The sequence below is a fragment of the Amaranthus tricolor genome, chromosome 2 (genome assembly GCF_026212465.1).
Source record: "Amaranthus tricolor cultivar Red isolate AtriRed21 chromosome 2, ASM2621246v1, whole genome shotgun sequence".
NCBI classification, from domain to species: domain Eukaryota; kingdom Viridiplantae; phylum Streptophyta; class Magnoliopsida; order Caryophyllales; family Amaranthaceae; genus Amaranthus; species Amaranthus tricolor.
Window position 1 is genome coordinate 3,566,458 of NC_080048.1, and position 27,246 is coordinate 3,593,703.

Here is a 27,246-nt window from a genome sequence, read left to right on the forward strand (position 1 = left end):
AATCCCCATTTATCAATTTATGACAATTACATTATAATTTATAATAGTTAAATTGAAAAAAATATTATTTTCCATTGACATTGTCATTTACTCCATATTTAAATTATATATTAATTATATTATTTATAAAAGTTCATTTTCGACTCTTGTTGAGCCCTTTTATAGCCCCTTCATTTTGATTATAATAGAGCCCGTTTTTGGCCCGACCTTTACAAAGCTCTTCTAAAAACAGGCCGAATAAAAACTCAAAATTAGGGCCCAACTGGTATAACAAAATCAAAAATTAATTTGTATCATCAAAATTCAAGTATAATCAATAAAAAATAGTTAAATTAAGTTAACTGAACAAAACCTTAGTACTTTATTACTATTTGTACAATTAAATTTCTGTCTCGATTGATACCAAAAAGTATCGTGTACAGTGTACCCACAGAACACATGTCAAACCCCACGATCTCGAGCGGCTCCTCGGACCCGCGAATTGTCGTACTTGAATATGCAACACAATGCTCACGGCACTACGAATACTACGTTTCAGCCATACAAATCAATGACAACTCCATCAAATCCACACCAAACAATAATCATCAACTACTCTACAAAACATTTGACTACCCAATTCCCACAAAATTCAATCAAGCCTTTCTCAATCACATCCACAGCTGACACACAAAGGCATTTAAGATGCAAGTAGTAAACTTGGTCGAGATATCATGGCTTGCTTTGAAGAACACAGCCCAAAGTTTAGGGTCAGAAATTGAGTTTGGGACATCATTATGGTTCATATATGCTGGATTTTGTGTGTTTTTGGTTGCTTTTGCTGGTCTTATGTCCGGTTTAACTCTTGGGTTAATGTCTCTTAGTCGTGTTGATTTAGAGATTCTAACTCGTAGTGGAACTCCTACTGAACGAAAACAAGCAGGTTTGTAGTTTACATGTATCAATTACAAACAAGAATGACAAAATTTTAAAACTAATTAGTTTACTTGTATATTTGATGAAATTTGTAGGGTATAATTCTAGTTTAAACTATCTTGTAGTAGAAGATAGAATATGAGTTTTTAGGGTTGGTGATTGAATTGGGGTGGTGGGGTTTTGATGATCCTGATTAGTTTTTCTGAAATGACGATTTGGTTATCTAGATTCTAGTATAGGGGTAAGCCTCGTTGCTGAACCAATTTGGATACCATTGTTTCTGTTATATATTGGAATCAAATGATCCGGCTCATACCTTGATCCATTAGTTTTTGATCCCTTAGGGGTAAGCCCGATGCTAGATTTCCCCTTGTATATATTGATTGATTGTGAAATTGGATGAAATTTTTTTGATCCATTAGTTTCTTTTTAAGTGAATTTAAGGGACCTGGATTTTGTACAAGCACAAGTGATTCATTTATGATGATGATCACATTTGAACAAAGGTTTAATGGCCTTTTTAGGCTTTGGTATTATGGTAGCCAGCTATTTTGTTAATGCAATATAAATTGATTGAATTTGACACAAATATATCTTATTTATGCATTTCTTTCATTATGCTGTAGAAGTATTAGTGATACTCTGTGATGTTCTGTGTTGAACTTTTTTGGTATGCAATTGGGTTTTGGAAGCTAGCATACTAAAAAGGGTCAATTAAAAAACCTCTTTGTTGCAAAGTAGTGCTGCCTCCATCTCAACCTCCTTACCCTATTGAGCTACTAGGAGCCACTTTAGTTATATATTGAGGCAAAGTAATTTTTTCACTATAAGGTAATGCACTATCGTAACACTATAACAACAACAACAACAATATTCTATTAATGATAATAAATAGGTTTTTTCCGAATGACCCTTGATACCAAACATCATCCATAACTTCACATAAATGAGAAGAACACATGATTTAATGAGTCATTTTGACATAGTCCGTTATAATCTAAAATCAAACAACTATGAATCTTTGGCCCCATCGAAATGAGAGACGTGTCATAGTATACTATATTTTTAAGGAGTATGGGGGAGACACTTGCATTACTATAGTCTTAACATATGTATCTTATAAAACCATCTTATTGATCCTTTATACTTTGACTTGGGTTTTTTTTGGACTCTTTGGCACTTAATTTTGCATAAAGACAACAGAGTTCTGTCAGATACACCATATGGACCAATACCCTTGTTTGATGAGTCCCAAAGTTTGGACAACAAATTTTACTTTTAGCATATTAATATCAAATTCTTGGCTCTGCCATTCTTTGTACACCTTCACAGTAGAAGGGTTTATACTTTTTGTTCGCTTTGAAAAGTGTTGATTCATCATATACAGCAAGCCATCCACGTGCACTTCCTTCTGCAGAGCATTCTATAAGCTGGTGTAAATAGAGTTTATTAATAGAGTTTGTTAGATTTCCTGGCCACATTATTTGTTAGTATAGTTTGTTTGAGCAAGTTGTTACTTTGCCAGAGTCCTTCTCATAGCTAGTTTCCCTTGTAGCATTATGTATATTATATAGTCCTCTCTTCGTTATGATATAGTATTGTATAATGTAGCTATTCATTCACAATTTCACAATAAGAAAGATTCTTACTCTAAGAGGTTTCCTTGTATAAAGATTGTGGGGTTAGGAACTTCATTGTGTTTCTGCTTACTATAGCTGTTTTTTCTTGTATAAACTAAGTTGAATTGAGTATTCTTGTCTTGTCTATCTAGCTGTTATCCTTCCTGTTGTTGAAAAGCAGCACCAACTTCTTGTGACTTTGCTTCTATGCAATGCAGCTGCTATGGAGGTAATTCTTGCATTGTACAAATTCCATGTGTCTCTTGCTCTCCAAATTATGTTATAGTAACTCTAGGTTGTGGGCTGTCCAATCGCAAACTCCAAATTGTTCTGTGTTGCTAAACCTCAAGATATAAATATTTGCCATTTTCTGGGAAAAGAATTTGGAAGTCCTTTGAAAAACTACAATCGTCGGGATGCTGAAATTTACTACTTTGGTACAAATAAATGATATCGGAGATGGAGTATGGAAATTTATAAAAAGGAAGGGCTTCCAGTTTAGTCTTAGAACTATTTGTACCTCCTGGTCCTTAGTTGCAGTTGCATCACATATTTTTTGGATTTTTATTATGTAATGAGTGATAAAAAGAATAAGTTCTGTAATTGTTTTAGGTTTGAGGAGGGAAGACGTGTTGCTTGGATGTCCGGATGTCCCTCTTAACTCTACTATGTTGATATCATTGGAATATTGTTCATATACAATGCATTTTCTAGAAATTCGAAGAAATAGTGCATGTGCCCCATGTGGTTTCAATCAAAGTCTGCATACTGAATTTGATATCATCGTACCCTGTATAACCCAGTTTTGACATTCATCTGCAGGCACTTCCTCTATACCTGGATAAGCTTTTCAATCAGTATGTAGCAATTATTCTATCCGTAACGTTGGTCCTAAGTTTTGGGGAGGTATGTTGGTTTAAATTTATTAGATCTTATTGTGTTTTCTATGTTCATTCTATTTCCATCTCATCAGTCTTAATATCTGCTCACAGGAACTTTGGCTTCTCTGATTTTTCAGATTATTCCCCAATCAATATGCACTAGATATGGCCTTGCTGGTGGTGCAAATTTTGTAATGCTTGTACGCGTACTCATGATTGTTACCTATCCAATTTCTTATCCTATTGGAAAGGTAAGTATCTTGGTTCTTTCGGGTTTCCTTTATGCTAAAGGGTACATTGATTATGATAGTAAACTAGTAAAGTCTCCAAATTTGATTCTTAGGCAGTAAAATTTAAATTCAAAATTCCTTGATCATACTGCTTATAATTTGGTTGTTCATACTACCAAGGATTTTCTTGTTAAAAAGAAATTTAGTGAGCATATAAAGTTTTCTTGATGATTAACTTTCCCTGGTAGGAGTCATTTTAGTGGCATTGTGGGGCAATATAATATACTATTCATATAGCGAGCTTATTTGAACCATTTGTGATTGTTTACAATGCAGGAAATGACTATGGTGAAAGAAAAATGAAGTTTCTTGTTATATTTTGGCCATATGCAGCTGGGAAGATAAAGAAATCGATAAAGCTTCATGTTTTTATGTGAATAGAGAGGGAGGATTGGGCACCAGTTAGAAAAGTGGAAAGTTGAAATTTTTAGGTACTTAGAAAACAAAGAGTTAGGCCAAATATGACCTAGATGATAAGAGTGGAGAATGATATGAAAAATTGGGATTTGTATAAAAATACGACAATATAGAAATAAATGAAGGAGAAGAATATATGTGGATGATCATCGGAATTGTTTTGCTTAATTATAGGTTAGTATTGAAGATAATGTCAAGTAAAGACGACGGTCACAAAAATTTGTTCGGGTTCGTGTAAGCCGACCCATATTGATAGGATTAAGGCTTGACATAGTTGTATTGTTGTATAGAGGGAGGCCTTTGGAGTGGTCTTCTCAGCATTCTTTCTACAAATAATTGGTGTTATTATATTCTGAAATTCATGTGTAAACCAATGGGCTTATTGTACCAATTAGTGCTAACCAAATGAAAACACATAATTGGGCTCACTGGTCATCATAAAGTCTTAAACCAGAATTCTAAGGATAGAAGAATTGGCATTTAAAAGTTCTAGAATCAATTTCGATATTATTGGTAGTTAGTTTAATCGACTATTTGTTTCTAAAAGAATTTCATAAAGTCATTTGCCATAACTTAACATTTTGTTTGGATAACAATGTAGGAGGGAAAGGAAAGGAAGGGAGGGGGAAAGAAGGGAAGGGAAATGAAGGGCAGAGAATAACGAACTTGTTTGTTTGTTTAGGAGGGAAGGGAAAGGAAAAGAGAGGAAGGGAAGGGAAAGGAGAGGTGAACAACTCTCCCCTCCGAAATTAATAAATTAAGAAACTAAATCCTTTCAAATCCCTTCATTCAAAATCCTTCCCCTCCGAAATTGTTATCCCAACAATGGAAATTTATCCCTCTAAATTCCTCCCGTTCCTTTCCCTCCAATTCCCTCAAACCTAACATAGTGTAAATTAATTTTTTTTTAACTACTAAGAAAAAAACATTTTAATCAATGCTTTAGAATAAACATTTTAATCGATTAAACTATTCTGCAATTGCAGATGTTGGACTGCTTACTAGGACATAATGAAGCTCTCTTTAGGAGAGCCCAATTAAAAGCACTGGTATCCATTCATGGCCAAGAGGTGAACAACTTTCTGTCAAAAAAAATATCTTTATATCAAATTGCAATATCATTGCTTCCTATTCAAGCAGATTTGATCAGATTATCTTTATGTTTCAGGATTTGTCATATGGAGTGATCATGCTTCATTTAAAAACCGATTTATTTTTTGTCTTTTAGGCTGGAAAGGGAGGTGAACTTACTCATGATGAGACAACAATTATAAGCGGTGCGTTAGATTTGACAGAGAAGGTAAGTCTTCTAAACGCTTTGCTTCCTTCAAGCTCTGCGCCCTCATTAGTTCCTATGTGCTTGGTTCATGTTAAGGCCAATTTAAGCATTAAAGATTAAACAGCTCAGCAAATTTGCACTCTTTTGAAAACAGAAATATTTGAACTGCTTGGGTATGGACATAGTTACATGGAACGTGGAACGTAGACACGTTCCGTGATTCGGGAACGTCCATCCCCAATCACCACAAAATGCGACCCAAATCGCTCGAGGTGACGTTTTGGTCTAGAACAGTAGAAGACCTTTTTAAATGGTATTTTGGCCTTCATTTACAATTTAAAGAAAAAATAAGGGAAAAATGAGATGAAACCTAGAAAACTAAAAAAATACCACTTGAAAATAGTTTCTTTAAGAAAAAAATATATTTTTTATACATAATGTATCTTGTACCCAATCGTTCCGGAGTCAATCTAGGTTGCGTTTCTTGTTCCCATTTCCATTTCCCGTTCCAAATCAAATGTCATTCCAGGTAACGATGGGTATTGATATCAAATATGTGAGCGTGGTCTTAGGGTTTAGCTCTTGTTTTAGGTGGAGGTATTCAGTGTTTGCGAGAGTTCTTTTAGTGCTCTCCGAGAGATTTAATGACTTCAAAAGTCAATAACCCTTCAAGGCTTGCAAATTAAGGAATCTTGATTACCCTCCCGTTCTTTGCACACCTTATGTTTTTGGAGATTTTCGTTTTGGTTGTAAAACTACAATATACATCTTTGTATGAAATTTATGTATCGTCTAACTCTGGTCCCTGGTCTGTGGGCGAACAGACTGCTCAGGAGGCAATGACACCGATTGAGTCAACTTTTTGCTTGGATGTGGACTCAAAATTGGACTGGTAATAACATTTGGTTTCAACTTTCTCCAATAGAATACACTTACTTTGTGCACCCATCAAAAACATGAATAATTCTGATTCACTTTAAGTGGTGTTTGGCACATTTATTTCTGAAAGATAATGCTAGACTATGAACTATTTTGTTCCGTTTTTATTGCTTCTTATCTGAAGCTGTCATGCTTTCTGATGATGGACCTGAATAGTTAGTAGTGGTGTTAAGCATATTTAACTCTGAAGTCAATGCAGCAGAAGTGAAATACCCCTCATTCTCCTGTTTTGGGAGATATATTCTGCAGCCTGCCAATGACTGACCCCCCCCCCCACATAAAGATAAATTGTGAAGATGAGCTTTACCGGTTTATTGATTCAGCCACAACTTCTTTTTGTAGGGAAGCGATGGGAAAGATCCTAGCTCTTGGGCACAGCCGAGTACCTGTTTATTCTGGAAGTCCCAAAAATATTGTTGGACTTATTTTGGTGGGTGTCAAAACTAAAGGAGTCCCTCCATTCAAAAATGAACTGTTCATATAAGCTCTAGCATGATGATTAACAATTGTTGAATGTAGAATAGAAAAAAATGGAAGTGGATGGATTGAGAAAAAACAGTACGATAAATTGTTGGAAGGAGGGAATTTATGCGTATCTTGTTCATTCTTCAGGTTAAAACTCTTCTAACAATACGACCAGAAACCGAGACTCCTGTAGGGGCAGCAGCCATACGTAAAATTCCAAGGTATAATCTTGAATATAATATTTGTACTGGTCTAGTCCTAATAGGGGTGTTCAATGGGTCGGGTATGGGCTGGACCGGATAAGGGCCTTTAAACTTAATATGGGCTTTATATGGACTGGGCTTTTCAAGCCTGGCCTGGCCCGTTTTTATTACCAAAAATTCTTATGATCCCCATTGATTAATTTATTAATTAAATTATCATTATAATAATTATAATGTAGAAACATTAATAATCTCCATTTTACAAAGGCCCATTTCCGGACCTTATTAAGCCCTTTTATAGCCTGCTCCATTTTAATTATAGTAGAGCCCGTTTTTGGCCCAGCCCATTTTCAATCCAGCCCTTACATTACCTTTTTAAAAAGGGGCGGATAAGGGCTCAAAATGGGGGCTCGGCCCGTTGAACACCCCTAGTCCTAAATCAAACTGGGATTGACTTTCCACATTTTTGTTTTCAGAGTTCCAGCTGACATGCCTTTGTATGACATATTGAATGAATTCCAAAAAGGCCACAGTCATATCGCAGCTGTGGTGAAGGCAAAAGCAAAGATTGTTAATAATTTACCCATCATTGTAGATAAATCTAACAAGTTAAAGATCACTAATGTTCAGTGTGATTTAACAACTCCTTTAGTTTCCAAGAAATATGACCCCTCGGAGAATATGCAAGACTTCGGAAAAACCTCAAAAGAAAGCAACGTTACAGAGGATATTCAGGAAGGGCAAGTTATTGGCATCATCACCCTTGAAGATGTCTTTGAAGAGCTATTGCAGGTATATTTGTTTTTCAAAAATTTCATATATTATTGCTAGATAATTAGTGAAATAAATTAGAAGCAATTCCGTTAAAAAATAAATTAGTGAAGGACTAGACCGTCTTTAAAATTTCAGATTTCCTATTCTTGGTTAACTAGCTGATGAAGCTTGTCCAAACTTGTCAATCATCATCGTTCTAGTTCCCATTTTCCTGTTATTCTTAGTAGTTATTGCGTAGCACTGATAAGTAATACTCCATATGCATCTGACGCTGAATTGATTTATCAGAGAAAATGTTCTGCAATTATCCTTTTCTAGGTGCATCATGGTATCACTTATAACCATTAGTTTAAAAGGGGCATCGGATTTTGAGGAAAAGACCCAAACATTTACGGCCCGTTTGTAATCGGTATTAAATGGTGGAAATGGTAATGGAAAGTTAGGAATAGTACTTGACAAGTTTAATGGCCATGGTTATACTCCTTCAATAATCTTATTTTCTTCGTAAAATTCATTTCAAATTTCCAATGCATTACCATTTAAACATGTGGTATTAGACTATTAGGTGGTAATGGAAATTGTGAAGAAAAAACCCCTTTTATGATCAACCTTTCATTACCATGGGAATGACATGATACAAATCATGAAAATTTATGCTACAAATCATTCATGCAATACAGGCCTTTCGCCTCTATGGACTTAAAGACTAAAAAACATTCTATAAAGGGTCTTTACCATACATCATTTTTCCACTTGAAATTTCAGCTTTATGCAACCGTTTCTTAAAATGGTTTTCTCCCCCAACTGAAGCCATCATAATCACTATTCGTTTTTTTTTGGCTACTTTGCTAACACAGGAGGAGATTGTGGATGAAACTGATGAATTTATTGATGTTCATAAGAGGTATTAGCTATTCGCATTGACTGATTCAGTTGCAATTGACTGATTCAATCATAAAAGTTCGGGACTTAAAAAGTTTTACCCACATCATGCAGGATACGTGTTGCTGCAGTTACTGCCGCTTCTTTAGTTGCACGTGCTCCATCTCTTCGGAAATTAACTAGTCAAAAGACTTTAGTAAGTATCCATTATCAATTTTTGTTTCTCGTCCTTTTCTCCTCTGTTATTGCTTGTAAGTTTACTTAAGCCGTTGCTTTATCATGATTCATGATTCGTCGTAGTTGCTTCGTAGTTCATACGTTTTGGTTGCTTGTCATATACTCATATTCCCTTACGGCTTGTTTGGTAAGAGTCATATATAGGGGTGATGGTAGAAATTTTTCGTGAATTTTTCTTTAGTAGTTGTATGCCACTCTCGTATGAATGGAACTTCATCCTTCAAGTAGTAATGATAAATTTTGTGAAGAGAAAGAAATCATTGAAGTTGGGCAAGTTTGAGCCTGAATCTTTATTACATTACAATTTGGAGGAATTTGTATTTCCCCGTTGTTAATGGCTAAAAGCAAACTTACACAATTACACTAAAATGAACTTGAAGATACTTTTGTAACGAAGACCACTACCCGGAAACTTGATACTTATTGTAGGCGTGTGCTCACTTTCCTTTTTGTGATATTTCCCCTTAAACTTGGAAATTCATAATGAGATACAAACAACACAATATACCCTTAGTATTTAGGGTATATCACTTAATAACAAGGTGTTTGGATGAACTATAAACTTTAGAAGTTTAACAAAAAGTTTATAACTCTTTTTGAAAGAACACAAGCAAGAGAGAAAGCAGGATAAGAAAGAATTTAGAAAAATGTGTATGAGACATCCTCCCCAAGACCCCTATTTATACTAGTCATAGTATCCCAAAGGGTCATGACTTATTAATTACTATTGATGACCAAGCTTAATGACCATACTTAATACCATATTTAATTGTGGTATTCATGAGCATTATTCCAAGCTTTTAAGCACCTCATAACATCAGAATAAGAAGTGAACAAGAAAGGAATCCAATGCACATTGACCAAAGAAGACGAATAGGCACACTAAGCCTGGCAGAACCAAAAGCCGAGTCGGCTTTTCTAGCTAACTCAGTATTCTTGTTTTGCCTTTTGTCCTTCCCTTTGACCCCTTTTGGACCTTGTATTTTTTATACGCTTTGTCCTACTACTATTTGTAGTACTTGGTAATATATCATGGGATTAATATACACTAAATGTCCAACAATCTTCACGTATTCAAGCAGAATTATATTTGAATTCATATCATCTTTATCGGTTTTTTAACACTGTGTACCAAACAAGCCGTTCATGCATCATGCGGTAATTGTATTGTAGAACTATATTAGACGGAAAGCTTCTAACTTCTATCGCATTGTTCAGACTCAAGGAGGCCAAAGTAGGCATGGACAAAGTGCAAAGAAGCCAAGTGAAATTGCTGCTTCATCAAAATGAAAACCGATTCGGCCCCTTGCTCTCAGACCAGCCATGGAAAAAGAAGGCTTATTGTTCTTTGCATATTCATCCATGTAATAGGAATTAAATATAGAAGGTACATATGGTGCAATGTTGCATCTTAATATTTTTCAGGTGGACATTGCATTGTTTGCTGTAGGGGTTCGAGATTTTTGCTTATTATTTCAATGGATATGAATATGTACAACTTTGATTACAAGTTGCTTAACGAAGCTACATCGAGTAGTTTCTAATAAACATTACGAAGCTACATCGAGTAGTTTCTAATAAACATTCACAGTTTCTAATTTAATGGTGCCACAGATGAACTTCATGTATCTGGGAAATTCATCCTTATACTCCAGAGAGCATTGAAGATTTGTATGTATAACTTTAGCCAACGGATTGACTTGAATGCCCTGGGTAATATTGAACAGTTTGTGCCCTTTGCTATGGGACAAAGCGGGTGGGTATCGGGTGGGGCGAGTGGGTATGGGCAGGTAAGACCTCATACCCAAATTACCCACAACTCATATCGGGTAGGACTTTTCATAATCATACGCACCACCCACTACCCACCAAAATCATATTCATACCCGCCCCACTGGAGCAAATGTAGTGTAAAACCCATATAATTTGACCTGTCTGTCATCCCATAAAAGATTACTACTATTACTCATATTTTGGTAACAAGTACAGTTCAAATCTCACCAAATACAGTAATTCAAACATAATAACCAACAATTTTATTAACTAAACCTGTTCTTTCAGTATCATACAGCAAAATAACAATCTAAGATCTACTCAACAGAGATAAAGCTACATGTCAACAATTATTGTAATCAGTATATTATTACATACAATATAATTTCCAAGAATCATATGTTGAGGCTTGTGCCATGAGCATTAAGATTGGAATTCATAACCCTAAATTCTGACTCTAATGTGCATTACCATGAACATATCAACTCGACGTCTCGACCTTGCTTGTTGTACAGGAAAGATAGTATTAACTTTTGCAGCATAATGATCTTCTCAGTCGAGAAACATGAGATCTGGAGCTGAAACGGAAATTTACCTGCGACATCCAGCACCAAACTGAGGACAACCTTTTTCTTGATATGAAAGAAAGTGATATGGCTTGAATTCGTCGTTAATCAGATCGCTGATTGGAGCAGTTGACAATTGAATCCAAATTTCCACATTATTTTCGTAACTGTAATAGTGTGAAAAGAAGTCTCGACTGTAAGTTGCTCAAGACAAGGATTAGCCGAAGGGACAAGATCGAACAACTACCCATATAGCTTCAGCTCTCTTTTCTCCGGGCTTGTTTTACTTTTTGAACCTTCTGATTGCTTCGAGGAAATAATAATTCGTTCAGCTGTCTCTCAGCGCTATATTCTGAACTGGCCTGCAAGCATAGTATGACAATAGTAAGTAGCATTTCAGAAATTTTAACTAAAAGATTCATTTGATGAAATCCAATGGGATATACCCGTGACTTGAATCCAAAACGCAATGTTTGTACTTGTGTTCCAGAGCAAACTCTCAAGTCGAAACCAAGAGAATCTATGCCAATAAGCGATGCTTCCTGCAAAATATAGATTAAGAACATTAAAACTCCCAACTAATAATAAGAAACAAGGGTAGGATCTACATGTATACAAGAGAACAGCCTTAACAATCGGCACTTATGTTACTTAGACTCGGGTATTGATGTGAGAAACTGGTACGTATCCAAGTGTCGGGTACGTCTAAATATTCAATTTTAGACCTAAATTGAAGTGTGTAAGTGCCATACCAATGCCCGAGCATCAAGGATCGGACACGGGTACGTGAAGCAAAATGAAGAGTCCGAGTAACATAGCCTTGCACTTATAAACTCTAAAAAATGAAAGGGGAAAAAATCATTGGAAATACTTCACATGTGAGGAAGATCTCAAATCACTAAAATAAAGGGTTGTGGACGTGTATGTAATGCTTCATGGGTAATCTTCCTATCACCATATGGTTTTGGGAAAGCGTGAACCCCATCAAATATGTATGCAAGTCCACGCTCATTACACGTGGGTTTATGGGCCTAAGCCCACGGGTGTCTTGTGGGTATGTCCACACAAATAGGCCCATAGGGTGATTATGTGACAAATTGTCACGGTCTAACAGGGGGGAGTGAAATTGGGTTCATTAATAGATTAGATGTACATTAGCAGTAATCAGAATAGATGAGCAGAAAGTTTTACCTCTACTTGAAGACCCTTGCATCTCCAGCAGAGGGATTTGAGGGCATTTGTTGTCTTTTCTCCGGCAGCACTTACACGAGATATTATTTTGGCTGCTGAATGAGCGATTGTGTCAGACCGTGCCTTCTTGTAATCTTCAACCTCCACTGTAGTCTGTCACAGCAAATTCAATTCAGGTTCTCATTAATCATTTCAACGTTCTACAGTCAGTCACATAACATGTGATAATAATCCCATATGGGTTAAAGTCCGTTTAGCCTTGACCAGCATCCGGCCCTTTTTAAAAGATTTCATCCGATGATCTTTTAGTCTAACTTTGTAGCCCGTTGGGTTGACCCCCCTATATATATAATAATGTCATGAAAGCTTTTTCTAAACACGTGAGAATATTTTTATGGCAACCAAGCCCAATAATGACCCGACCCTGTACATCAAAGCTCGTTGTCGACCCGACCCGTTAATGACCCGTTTAAAAGCAATCTGACCTTTCAACCGCTGGGTCAACCCGCCCCATTGAACACTTCTAGTAATGACTCACAAACATATTCACAAACTAGCTGAATTTCTCATCTTTCAGTTTTTACCTGACTTCCATGGGCTGAAATAAGCTGAATCTTAATCATCTCAAGCTTATAGAAAGCAGTTCCGTTTGACAAGCCATTATCCTTTTCGAAATCCGCAGTCCATTCAGAGTTATCGTCAGGAGACGATACATGAGCATGGCCATTAATCACACTGACATTTTCTACTTTGGAGTTTATAGCCTTTTCCCCCTTAGCACCTTTGTCAGGTTGAATTGATCGGTGCTTATAAATGACAGACTGTTCTTCGATAAAGGCAGGTCTTAGAAGGCCTTGTATAGCCAGACCAGCAGGAGGTGGTATCATAAAATCAACAGGATTATCAAATGCAACCTACATCAAAAAGCTTGTTAGGACAATATGCATTTGGGCTCAACTTGATGCAATTGTAGGCATCCATCACACCCATGGTGCAAAAATACGGTGACGGTCGCAGTTGTGGACTTGCAGTAATGGACACAGTAATACGTTAATGGGATCATATCGCCAAATTTCACCCTAAAACATGAAATATCGCTTGAAACGACCTATAATGCGGTTTTTTCACACCTATACAATATGGGTAATATCAGTTCGGTACATTTGAAAACCTTTTTGCACTATGGTCACACCAATAAACCATACTTCAACAAAATTCAATACAATTAAATGCAAACATCTACAACACTAAAGTGATGGACATCATCATGAAACATTAAGTTAAAGCATGACGAAGTTTAATTATAATTGAGAGGAACCTCGGCAATTTTTTTGGCAAAATACATGGGATGGGAAGAACGCATTGTTTCCAATTTCGCCCAATCTCCCAAAGATCCATCAGAATCATCGTTGTCCTCAACTTCAAGAATATCAACCCAATCCTACAAAATTCGGAACAAATGAAAAAAAGGATGTTTTAGTTTCCCATCGGAAACAGTCCGTTGACAGAAAACTCAAAGCATATATGAACCAAAGGTCCTACCCCGTCAAACTCGTCATTTTCATCATTTTCACCCTCCTCGTCTTCATCAAAATCACTATCTTCTTCTTCAATCTCCTCAATACCAAAATCTATCGTAGCAGGGCCCGACAATTCCATATCACTCAACATTTCACTAGTATCCAGACCAATTATGACATGCTGCATAAAACAAACCTTAAGTTAGACGAATTAAATGCAAGTTAAAAGGAAACGGGGCTTAATTAAGTGTCTAGCTTTTGATAATAAGTTGCTCCATGAACAATACTTAATTTCTCAACTCAACAAGTGTTAGACGAATACTCATAATTTGTCTATGCATCTCCAAGAAAACTTTAAAAATAGCTAAAAGCATGATTAACAAGAAAAACATTACATATAAGATCTAAGAACAACATCAAATATTTCTTGTTAGATACACTTATAAACATTAACCAGCTTATCTTTAAGAAGTGCCCAAGGGAGCAAAACGAACATCTAGGACTCGGGGAAAAAAAAAGGGATTGATTGCACTTGGCTAGAACTTACAAATGACTCAAAACTTCGAAAGCACTTTGACCAAGCCAAAACTCCATAAAATTTGAAAAAGAGTGTTTCCTATGACAGCAAATTACCATAGAAGCACATTAAGGTTGAGGTATCTTTTTTAAGAAAGTTAAGTAATGTCGTTTTTCATCCTCCACCCTACTTAAACTGCTACATCTAAAATTTAACCCAGAACTTGCTATACCAAGAAAATGTTATTACTATTACAACTAATTACTGTTAGAAGTTTAAAAATTAGCTACCCACATTTGGCTTACCCCCAATTGCTACTATTGAACTTATCAAAGTTTGAAAGGGAGTTAAAGCAGGGGTGGATCTATAATAAAATCAAATGATATCGATAATATTAAAAAAATAATTCATTAACGTTTAGAAATTGCAAAAAGTTAAGAAATGAGAACCCCCAACGAGTATCCTCGGGTCTTTAAAGACCATCTTATTGATTTAATCCCTTTTCGGTTAAAAGCTCACATCCTCCCCTTCACATAATGCTTTCGGAATGTTTGTCTTCTCACTTCTATGAAGACTAAAATTGTCGAAATGCAAATGAATAAGTATTCTGTCCAGATTAAAAAAATGCGTTTGATGAGGTTTTAACCCAGGTCAATGCTATGACATAGCAAAGCTCCTACCAACCTAACCAGCACACATATTAGTATCTTTAGATATATGATTTTAGGCATAAGTTGAATACTGTCAGTTGACATCGTTGACTAGGATTGGATCCACCGGTAAGTAAAAGGTAAATAAGGTTTTATGTAACATGGATAATACTGAAAATATGTACCAAAAACTGTTAAGAATGCACATAAACTTTCAGCAAAATACTCCATACATGTAAAGTTAGATCATCCACAACCACATTGGTGCTCTAGGCTAAAATACTTACCACATAATTGTTGTCAGAAGTAAGGGACTGCATAATATCTTCATCATTATTCACCTGAAAGTAAACATCTAAGAACAAGCAACATACGAAACGATTAGGAGAAAAACAATGAATTTAATTAGCTCCAAAATAACTGAAGTGAAATGAACCAAATACCAACTCACTTCCAAGCTCATCAGTTAGGTAAGGAAGATCTGGCCAGAATATGTTCTCATGAACTTCATCATTGACCATACCAGAAAACATCAAAGTCGCTTTGCTGTTAACCTGATAGCACATAAGCCAGATAATCAGTGGAAAAGATACAAGGACCTCAGCCCATATTATGACAATAGACGGAGATGATATCCATTAATTGCAAAAAAAGTGACAGAGGAATTCTGAACTAAAAGTCGACCTCTTAATATCAGAAAATATGAACTAAATAATAGCCCAAGAACTATATGGGTGAAATAACGATAGGAAAGTAAGATATTACACCTTGAATTCAGTATCGTGATTCCGAAGACTTTTGTCTACCAAATGTTCTAGTGTTAGATTATATTGTAATAGTTTATTATTTGTACTTATATGTTGTAAGTTTATTTGTTGTATGTTTGTTGTTAACTCGTAATTTTATTTTCTAGAATTTGTATTCTTTTAAGTATCTTTCCCATATAACATGAATGTCCTTAAGTACCAACTTAGTTGCTAATAAAGCCTTAGAAAATTTGAAGATTTAAAGCATTATACTTATAAAAATTAGAAAGGAATTTGACTATTCCTATGAACATAAGTAAAACGTTCCCACATACGATATTACGGTATCACATAACTGCATCTTGTGTTCTAGGATGATCTCTTGATAAAAAAATTTACAAAACATCAACTAGGTTGTACACATCAAAGCTAAAAGGTCATTAAGCTCACCTTCTTAATTGGCACATGCTTATATTTACTATACAAGGAATGTTTATCGAGCATTATGAACAATATCCTCAAAGCATCCCAAGAGGAGATACAATTGGCAAATGACATTGATTAAGGTCATCAAAAGGATGCCTTATAAGATTACATTCTACAAATTTAACATAATTAGAAGTATAAAAGGTTATCTCAAGGGTCAAAGACATGGCATATACCAAGCTTAATAAAATTTAGATTAAAGACCAATAAAAACACCGCAACAAAGACATTACAACACATTTCATAGGCTAAGGATTCAATTTGAGATGCTCATGATCAAGGGAAACTAGATATCATAATCAAAGGTCATGAGTCAGCTTGAATGTTTGACTTAAAGAGACATCCGAAAAGGTTATTCTACAAAGAGCATCACATGACTACAAAATCCTATTTTTTGGTTATTCTACCAATAGAGTATGATTTTCCAAATAACACATATAAATAAATTGAGTGAAAAAATCCTCTTTTTGGTGAGGGGATGATTTCTCCTCTCTTTGAATGATGAAAAATATTTACACCTTCACTCCAAGGATAGGACTCTATCAAGAAGACCCACGTAAGAAACTTAATAGCCAAACCAAAGGACTTTCAATGACACAAAGGGAATGAATTTCATCTCTAGGGTAAGTTGGAGCTGCAAATCAAAACTCTAAGGTGTATGTCATATACGAGAAACCAAGGTAGTCCTGCTATAGATATGGGACTAAAATAAGTCCTAACCAAGCCAGAGATAGTTGGAAGTTGGAACTCAACCTAGAGCTCCAACCTATTAAATTAGGTTGGACTTATTGTGAATGCCAGCATATCGGAAAAGCACGAGGTGCATACACTTCATAATCCCAAAACCATATGGCAATGCGAAGAAAGGCTCCAATAATTTATAAAGTGTGCACACCATCTTTAGTTTGTCAATGTGGGATAAACCATCCCAACACAACCAATGGTTATAGCTTGACCATTAGCGACCCATACATAACATTTTCGCTAAATGACAGCATCTTCCATCATCAAATACTACCTCTAGGATGTCAAGTTTAAGAACGCCTACCGTCGCCCTGGTGTCTACCGACTTGAGACATCCTTAAGGCCCATTTGCACAAGAGAATTACAGTTATTGCACAGCTTATCAAGACTATGGTATCTACTGGCTTGAGACGTCACGTCCCTACGATTCATTTATACAAATAAACAACAGCATAGCTAAGCAAACAAGCACCAAATACAACAAGCTATTCAGCTGAAAATCCTAATACCAAGTTTCCAAATATAGATCTCAATTCTTAATTAAGATTTCATTCCTTTAAAGTTTAATATGTACCTCAATGATAGTCCTACAAGTTTCAGAAGCAGTGAGTTGACCCTCTCCAGCTTCAGTTTCTTCAGAGTCTGAAATATCCTCAGATGGATGATACTTAGACTTGCCATTTTCTCCCATATGATCAGATCCTGACCCCAAATACTTCCCAGACGCTTGAATCCTGCTCTTTCTAAATACATTCCTTTTATAGAAAGACCCATCAATTTGTTTCCTCAATCTGTTCAATTTACTCCTGTAAAACAAGTTAAATAGACAACATTTCAGCACCCCATCTAAACTCTAATTAAACCCATTTTTATAAATACTATATCTTTTTTTATGAATTAATTACATTTTACTAATCAAAACTCTTACTAAACACTAATTTTGTTAAATACTATCTCATCTAGAAAAATAATTGTACTTTTATTAATTAAAACCCATTTCAGCATCCCTTAAAACTCAAATTGAACACCAATTTTCATAAAGATAATATCTTTTACAAAAAGATTAATAGTTTAAACAATTTAAAAGTACCCATATGCTTAAAATTGATGAACACAAGTAAAAATTACCAAGAAACAGCAAGGTTGACTCCCATTTTATCATCAGCATTCCACATGGAACGGCAATCTGAAATCAATCAAACAAGGGTAACCCAATTATAAAATATAAAACAAATAAAATGCAAGAAAATCAATTAAAAGATTTGAACTTTACTTCATAATAATAATAATAATAATAATAATAATAATAATAATAATAATAATAATAATAATAATAATAATAATTAAAGTAGCAAAAATAATTTACATGCTAGAGAAGAAGATGAGTGTAAGTGAACAGCCATAGTTGTATCTATCAATATCATTGGCAAAAAAAAAAAAGGAATTTAATTTAGAAAGGGTGAAGTGGTGGGAACTAGAAATTATGGATGAGAGATGTGCAGCTCCTTTTTGCTGCTTGTTCTTGACCTTGAGCCTTCTAGATGATGAAATGGAGGATTATTTTTTTTTTTTTTGGATTTATTATATTTCTTCTACTAATAATTAGATATTTTTGGTTTTAAATAAATTATTTTACATGTAGGAAAGACTTTGTAGTTTGTACTTTGTACCAATCATAGGTTGCCATGTCAATAGATTCGTCACTATGATTGGTCAAACAAGTGTACAATCATGATATGGTTTTGCAATCCAAAAAAAATATTACTATAAGTAAATAACAGTTATTTAAGAAAGTAAATAACAGTTATTTAAGAAAGTAGTAAATCACTCTTATGTATTTTTATTTTATAGGAAAACTTTTAAGATTTTTATTTTATTTTTTTCTTATTTTGTTTATTTTAATATTATATATTTTGTCATTTTATGGTTATTTGCAAATAACCATTATTGATTTGGATTTTCTAAACAAAAATATGTTTACTAATTATGAAATGCATTTGTGTTTGAGTGCATTTTTATGTACAATTTTAAATTTTATTTTAGGAATTTTCCTTAACATATCCTAGTATCTTGTATTTCTACAAAAGATACCAAAAAATATTCTTTATTACTCCTAGCTTTGTTACTCATTCGTCATTTAAAATCATTTTATTTATTGTTTCCTAAATAATTTTTCTATTTATATCACAAATTTTATATATAATTAACTTTGTTTTATTTTTATTTTAATATTTTATTAATGCTTATGGTCCCACATATTTTTAACTAACTTTCTTTTAACATTTTTACATTGTTTATGGTCTTCTAATATTTCTCACATATTTTATTTAAACATTTTTTAATAGTTTGATTTCTATATTTTTTTCCACTAACTTTATTTTTTTAATCCTTATGGTCTTCACTTTTCTTCCATTAAATTTATTATTTAATAAAATAATATATTTACCATCTAAAAGTTTTTAGTTTTTTTTAATTCCCGTGAATATTTGTTGTGGGAACAACTTTAAGGAACCTTCAAAGTATATATAACGAAAGTGTACCAAAAATGTGTAATAAAAAAACATATATATAGTATTTATGTGAAAAATGAGATGTAGTGCAATGCATGCGATATTGAGTGCGTGTGTGTGTGTGTATATATATATATATATATATATATATATATATATATATATATATATATATATATATATATATATATATATATATATATATATATATATATATATATATATATATATATATATATATATATATATATATATATATATATATATATATATATATATATATATAATATATATACTGATTAATTATGTTTGTTCAGTATTTATACATTCCTTAATTATGTTGTCAATGCAATTTTATCTTGCTATTAATATGAGGCTATTTTTAAAATAAAAAAATACAAAAAGAGAAAGAAAAGAAAAGTATTTAAAATTTTCTATTCTTCCTCAAGTGTCATTTTATCACTAGATATAACACATACCTCCACATACTTGGTGTTGATTATTCATCTTTAAATAAGACGTAATTGAAATTTAAATTAGTTACCTCTTCTCATATTGATTTCTGACATCATATAAAGGAATCAACCCAAACCAAAAACCTAAACCGGTGATTAAAGCATAAGGTATGATATATACTTGAAACCTTGGACTTGCGATTAAGCAGAAATTAGGTATGATGGTATTATATATTACAAATTCTTGTGAGAGATGGTCTCTTTTATGGACAATCTCTAATTGGGTCGGGTTATTATATATTTTTTAAAATATTATAAGTAGGCATCAAGAATGATGTAAGTAGACATTTAAAATATTGAAAGTAGGTATTAAGGATACGGTAAATACGCATTAAGGATAACGTAAGTAGGCATTAAAAATAAAATAAAAAAACATTAATCTTTAATTAGCTGAACTTGAAATACATCTCTTAAAAAGACGATCTCTCAACAGACTAGCTATATGTGTCCATATATATTATTATTATTATGGTATAGCATTCTTCCAAGTATTTAGGGCCTTGAGGCTTTAGCTTTCCATTCTCCCACCATCCAAACATGTACAATTGTACATGAGTATTCATCTTCGGTGTTCACCTTCCTTAGTCCCTACTCCCATGTAAGTAGAACAACCACCAAAATTTTCCTAAACATTATAATCCCCTGCTTTGTTTCAATGGCACCAACAACAGAACCCCATAATTTCAACAATTTCATCACCAATTTTATCCAATCAACATCCTCCAGTTTCTCATCTTTCATTCCCCACACACCCAATTCATCCCTTTCAATACCCATCATTTCTACAACCTCTACTTCTCCTTTCAACATCTTTCTCCCATTTCCTCTTCCTTTCTCTGAGTCAACTCAGAATGATTCTCTTTTGCCCAATTCCAAGAGTTCTGCTCACCTTCCTGGGAAACCTGAACCCGGGTCGGGTTTCCCTTCAGCGGTTCGAATTGGAAAGCTGAGATCTTCTGGTAATGATGCCATAGGTGGGAGTGGTGGGCCCGCTTTTGTTGGTCAAGTATTCAGTATGTGTGACCTTAATGGGACTGGTCTTATGGCTGTAACTACTCATTTTGATATTCCCTTTATTTCTAAAAGGTAGTTTTTTTACTGAGTAATTGCTAAATTTGACCTTTATGTGGTTCTTTGCTGTTTTTTTTTTTGATGTTTTAAACTTTATGTGGTTTATTGTTGATTTTATTGCGTAAAGTTTTCAACTTTATGTGGTTTCATTGTTGATTTCGTTGTTTGATGGTGGCCGGTGGGTGTTGTATGTTGTTGGAGATGGGTTACTACATGTTTGTGGGGTGGATTTTAATTTTTGAACTTTCTAAAATATTGTTTAAGAGTTATTTACTTAATTATTAATGAAGGTTATTATAGTTTGCTAATTAATCACTCATATGAATTGAGAATCGATTGATAGAGTATAAAAGTATCTTAGGGCTAGTACGATAACTTAAGTTTTTTGTATGCTTTGCTACATCACGAGCTTAAGCTTTTGGTTGAGTCGATAACAAACACATAAGAACAACCTTCTTGTGGTTGTATAAATATTTGGCGTCTAAATGCATTGGTGAGTAATCTTTGAAGGTGTTGAGATAGGGATTTATTGTATAGAAATACTGTCATAGCTCGTAATATAGTAGTAATCATATCTTTGAAGTATATTGTTTGGATTCTCTTTAATTGAAATAGAGCATCATTTTGTTCTAATAGAAATTGTATTGAACTGAAGGACGAGTAGAGAATGATGGGTTGGCCTAATGGTCAAAGTGTTAACCTTTCTCCTTTATGATAGGATTTCGACTCTCACCAGTCACCAGCTACTCACACGATGATTAATTGCCCCTTACCCTCTTGTTCTTACTCCTTACCTTAGCGATCAAATCTAGAACTTGTTCATAGACATGGTAGTGACGATGTGAAAGTCTAGTATCTGGTCTTTTATTTCATTTGGGTCATTTGATAGTTCACCTATATATTTGTGGTTGAATGTGTGATAATGGATTTTTTTTTCCACTTATGGATATGTAGAGCACCCGAGTGGATGAAGAAGATGTTTACCGCTATAATAAAGAATGAGTCATGTCCAGTCTTCCGTTTTTTTGTGGACCCAGGTGACGCAGGTATGATATACATGTATCTGACATAGGTTTCCGAGTTTCTCCAGCCTTGTTATTCACACTAATAATTAAATTTCTAGAAGTTAGTTATTTGGAAAGCCTGTTGAATTGTTCTTATGTATGTGATTTGATGCAAATGATTTGTGCCTTTGTGTAAAGTCTTACTTTTAGTTTCAGAATCATGTATCTTATGCTAATTGTTTTCATTTTCTTAGTTTCCTTCGTTAAAAGACTAAACATTCCTAGTGGCGTTGTGGGTGCCTGTGGACTCGATTTAGCATACAAGCATTTCAAGGTATGTTGATCAAGTGCCATCAGTTTACCCTTCGTAATAAGATTAATAAAGCTGCATAATTCTCTTCCAGGGGTTATATCGTTCTTATTTTCATATTCAAGCACATAAAATTCTTATGTTTTGTATGTTTCTTCTTTAGCTTCTTCATATACAAGCTTTACATTTTGTGTGTATTACGTATGGACTCATATCGAGTTCTCTCTCCATCTGAATTGACCGATGAACATCTTTTATGCGCAGGACAAACCCCATCTTTTTCAGTTTGTTCCGAATTCAAAGCAGGTAACAGTTGGTTTTGTGCATTCTAGAATTCAGAGGATTGTAATGAGGATTTTCCTTGATAATTGTCCTTGTTATAGGTGAAAGCAGCTAGCAAGATTCTAAAGGGAAACAGAATAGTAGGTGGGGGAAGGATTGATGGTGTTCCCGTTTTCTCTGCTCAGAATTTAGATGTTGCAATAGCAACCCCGGAAGGAACTAAGTGGTGCGCTTTATTATTATATTGTATATCACTAGCACTTGTTATTTTTCCTGTTGATGTTCTGATTTCATAAGCCTTAGCTAAAAAGTACAGATAGTTCAATAGTCTTTAAAAATCTAATTTTAGAACCGGAGAAGATAACAAAGGCTCTGATGGTTTGATAGTTCAAAAGTCTATAAGATAGGAGTGGTTGTGAACTTGTGACAAGAGTAGATATGTATGATATATACTTTTGCTAGAACAAGAATTGATGATCATGGCCAGCAATCCGGCATGTCCAAATGTATGGGAGAGGAAAGGTTTGGCAAATGAAAAAGGCATTTCTTAGAATTTTTTGTTTAATTTATCGAGTCATACTTAGGATGTATGATGCACTAATGACATACTCCCCTGTCTGAATGAGTTTGCTACAATCCAAGTTTTCAACTTTATCAAGAATGGTTTATAGTTAATAGAGAAAAAGACAAAAAGAAGTGGACAAAAGAAATGTGGATGAGATGAACATATAGATCGAGTGTGGATGTGATGAGGAGAAATAATGTGAGCTCATGCTTAAAGATGATGTAGCGCGTTCATTGGGATAGAGGGATTATTTATTACCTAACTTTTGGATTTTTTAATGATATTGCACTTAGGTCTTTAATCGGTGAAGAGTGGGTATAGCTAGATGACTGATGTTCTATTGACATAGAACTTGATAACTAGGAAATGGCGAAAAGCGCAACTAAATGAATATAAGTTGTGTTATATGGACTATCTCTATCTTAATTTATGTACCTCTGTCCAATCTTTTATACTCAGATATAGGTGCGATACTCCAACACTTTACTCTTGACTGAATATTATGTGCTTTTTCGTAAAACTCACGACTCAGATTCTCGATTCCACACCTGTAACTAATACATGTAGCCGTGTCCATGTATCGTAAAATTAAAGAGATTGGAAGCCTTTGATCTGTGGATGATTATGATCCATAATCCTCTTTCTTGCTCTCTTTTTCTTATTTTTGTACATGGAGGGGTTTTGGTTGGGGGGGGAGGGGTGAATATTTCGGGAAGCATGCCTTTAGAGGATATATTTGAACCTTTTGTGATGGGCTTATAAGTAATATTAGAATGGTTCTTTAACTATCTTTTGAATTTTAACGTTCTTGCTCATGCAATGCAATATTGTAAATTGGAATATTAAAAGCATGATTTCAATTTTTCAGGTACACTCCTTATTTTTTTGATAAAAGCACTCTTGATAACATTCTAGAGGAATCAGTAGATCAGCATTTCAATTCTTTGATTCAAAGCCGTCATGTGCAACGGCGGGGAGATGTGATTGATGATAACTTTGCAGAGGAAATCATCGAGGAGAGTGCAGAGAACATATGGGAGCCTACAGAGGTGAGTTGATTAAAGCTTTTATTCAATGTAACATAATTCGCCAGCTAATTCACTTTTAAAATTAGTGATTTGCGCAAATTGGCCTAAAATTATCCCAATACCGTCGTTAATTCACTTTTTTGATTCGCTAGGAGATTTACGAATTATGTGACACTTTTATAAAATTTGGTCTGTATTCCTTGAAACGGTCCAAAATGCGGCACCTTTACAATGCGGCAAATATCGATTTGTTTTTTCTGAAAATCCTTACAATGCAGCTGATTTGATGCGATGTTGCCTTATTGTTTGCACTGATGCGCATCATTGACACTCTTTACAACAGCAACGACATCATGCACATCCAGCACCCTTGACTGTTCTTTGCATATTTGTGTTTTAACTAGGTTCAGGAATTGATGGACGAGATGGGCCAGCCTGGAATTCCGTTAAGTGTCATATCGAAGGCTGCAGAAATGGAGCTTTTGTATGCTGTCGACAAAATGCTTCTGGGAAATAGGTGGTTGAGGAAGGCTACTGGGATTCAGCCGAAATTCCCATATATGGTTGACTCATTCGAGAGGAGGTATAATTTTAGATGCTCTCGAGGTTCTGTCCTTTTTTATTCCGTTCCATGGCAGCCAAAAGTTATGTTGGAGTCAACGAACGCTTGATTAGCCGTTTTCTGTGTGCTTGATCGGAGGGGAAGGGAATCCAAAAGTGAGCGCAAATAAAGTGGCTATGGATCTCGATCTTCCATAGTTGTAGGACTAATTACCTCATCATGTTGTAAGAGCCACCTATCTACCTAGCTAACTCGTATTCTTTTCCAGAAATCGGCTGATCTTTACCGGTGATGAACTTTTCCCACGATCCTTCTTTCTAATAATTCTAGTATATGAGCAAATGAATTTGTTATGGGGGTGTTTTACAAGCGGTTGGTAGCTGGTAGTTGATACCTAATTACAATGGCTTATTTGACGTTGGTTTTACTAATTGGTTTGACCAGCTCATTTTGAACCCGCTGCTATGAGCAGCTTGTTCAAAAACAGCTTATTCATAACATTAAGTTATTTTAACCAGCTAGTTTACCAAACATTAGCATTAGTTGGTTTGATTACCAACCCTCTATTAGTATCAAATAAACTAAAATTGCCCAAATAAGCTATTTTGCCAAACACCACCATATGTAATTCCCCGCCTCTATTTTTGCTAGTTATTTGAACTTAACGATTTTATTTTCGTGCTGTCTATGACTCACAAGTTCACATTAAATTTTCTGTGCAGGAGTGCTGTTTCACAGTCAAGAGCATTTAAGATATCTACCTGTTCTGCAAACACAGATACGAAAAGCGTAAATGACTCGCCAGAGCAGTCTGCTTCTGCTCCGGTAGGACCAGAAATCAAAGATCAAGCTATGCTGCAGCAAGCCGATCTCTCATCTCGATGGAGAGATTGGCTAAGACCACCTTGGTCGAAACCCCAACGCGAGACCAACAAAATGGCGGATTCAAGGTTAACTCTTTCCTCTGTTGGTTTTTTGTTGGAGTGAGAAAATCATTTTAAAGTTATGTGATTGTTGGAAATACAACCCGCATGTGATCCCACAGTGCAAGATTAGAGAGAGGTTGACTAACATATAATCTTGATGGACCACTCCTTTTAATACCAATGGATTTTAGGATGGAACCTCATCGGGTTTATGTGCAGCCAACTCTAATTGGTATTAGGATGGAACCTCATCGGGTTTGTGTAGAAACCTGTTAACAAATTTATCAAACTAAAAGGATTTCCTTTTTGCAATTTTCGGTTTTTTTTCAGGGTTGTGGATTCATCTAGTGGCTACATGAAGGAAGAGCTTCAAAATAGCGCGCTTCTCCCAAGGGTAACGATGGTTGGTATTGCAACAACTGAGCTAGTGAGTAAAGCCATTATAAAGAAGACCATGGAAGATTTAAGCAAGGTATTAGAGCAGGAAAGCCATGGAAACTCTGACTCTAAGAGCTCGGATAAGCATTGTCATGAGGATCGAGATCCTCTTTTTGTAGCCAACTTAGGGGACTATTATTCGAATAAGTTAAAGACTGGTGTACCTCGTTGGCTTCATGGCGTAAAGCCGTAAACAAATCAAACACTTAAAAGGTAGTGCAATCGGTTGTGTGCATCGTGTAAGCAGGTTGATACGAGTTATAACACGCGAGACAACCAAAGGAAATTTTGTTTGACGAGAATATGATTCTTTCACGGAGTTCTGATCCTGCTGTATTTATTTTTGAGGGAGTGGTTAGGTATTCGGTGGGAGTTCGTGCAGCTACAGAATGCTACAGGAATTAAGTCAATAATGAGCATTTGCAGAGATTAACTGACGCAGTCGTAGATAAGCTTAATCGAAATGTAGCAAATCAAGCTCTAGGGTGTTAAGTATCATTGCATTATATCTACTAGCAAACTCATTATGGTACAACAAAGTTTAGGATATGGTACCATATTGCATAAAAAAGTTCACCCAAATCCTTGTGAGAAACGGTTTCTTTGAGAGATTATCTTTAATTGGGTCAATTAATTATATATTATTTAAAATATTGTAAGTAAGTATTAAGAATGATGTAAGTAGACATTTAAGATATTGTAAGTAGGCATTAAGGATACGGTAAGTAAGCATTAAGAATACAATAAATAGGCATTAATTTTTAATGGGTTGTGTTTGAGACGCGTCTCTCAAGAGACTAACTGAAAAGTACATCATTCTCATGTTGTTTCATTGTACAATAATAAGGTTGCATCACATCCCATCGAATGTATTGTAACTAGAAAAAATAAGCTAATACCTCTAGAGTTATAAAGATGTAAAAAATTCGTATTTTAGGTCG

At 34.7% G+C, this 27,246-nt stretch overlaps 3 protein-coding genes across 3 annotated transcripts; 2 read left to right on the forward strand and 1 right to left on the reverse strand.

Annotated features, from left to right (window-relative positions):
• The first annotated feature begins 519 nt into the window (after positions 1-519).
• Positions 520-10,499, forward strand: LOC130806870 (DUF21 domain-containing protein At4g14240-like). Its single transcript, XM_057672097.1, has 13 exons — positions 520-922; positions 2,687-2,763; positions 3,357-3,440; positions 3,553-3,666; positions 5,109-5,192; positions 5,351-5,422; positions 6,226-6,293; positions 6,683-6,770; positions 6,953-7,026; positions 7,485-7,800; positions 8,640-8,686; positions 8,779-8,860; positions 10,120-10,499. The coding sequence occupies exons 1-13, from the start codon at positions 685-687 to the stop codon at positions 10,189-10,191; spliced, it is 1,416 nt and encodes a 471-aa protein (XP_057528080.1). The 5' UTR covers positions 520-684; the 3' UTR covers positions 10,192-10,499.
• A 101-nt stretch (positions 10,500-10,600) lies between these two features.
• Positions 10,601-18,677, reverse strand: LOC130806869 (uncharacterized protein At3g49140-like). The gene is made up of 11 exons (XM_057672096.1): positions 18,461-18,677; positions 18,223-18,280; positions 17,669-17,900; positions 15,570-15,672; positions 15,406-15,473; positions 13,974-14,132; positions 13,750-13,872; positions 13,016-13,345; positions 12,432-12,584; positions 11,687-11,782; positions 10,601-11,602 (listed from the first exon to the last, which is right to left on the reverse strand). Exons 1-11 carry the CDS (start codon positions 18,516-18,518, stop codon positions 11,498-11,500), a joined length of 1,485 nt encoding a protein of 494 aa, XP_057528079.1. The 5' UTR covers positions 18,519-18,677; the 3' UTR covers positions 10,601-11,497.
• Positions 18,678-20,614: 1,937 nt separating this feature from the next.
• Positions 20,615-27,070, forward strand: LOC130806560 (uncharacterized). Its single transcript, XM_057671692.1, has 9 exons — positions 20,615-21,205; positions 22,145-22,236; positions 22,449-22,528; positions 22,769-22,810; positions 22,888-23,012; positions 24,220-24,400; positions 24,784-24,962; positions 25,664-25,891; positions 26,198-27,070. The coding sequence occupies exons 1-9, from the start codon at positions 20,775-20,777 to the stop codon at positions 26,496-26,498; spliced, it is 1,659 nt and encodes a 552-aa protein (XP_057527675.1). The 5' UTR covers positions 20,615-20,774; the 3' UTR covers positions 26,499-27,070.
• The last annotated feature ends 176 nt before the right edge of the window (positions 27,071-27,246 follow it).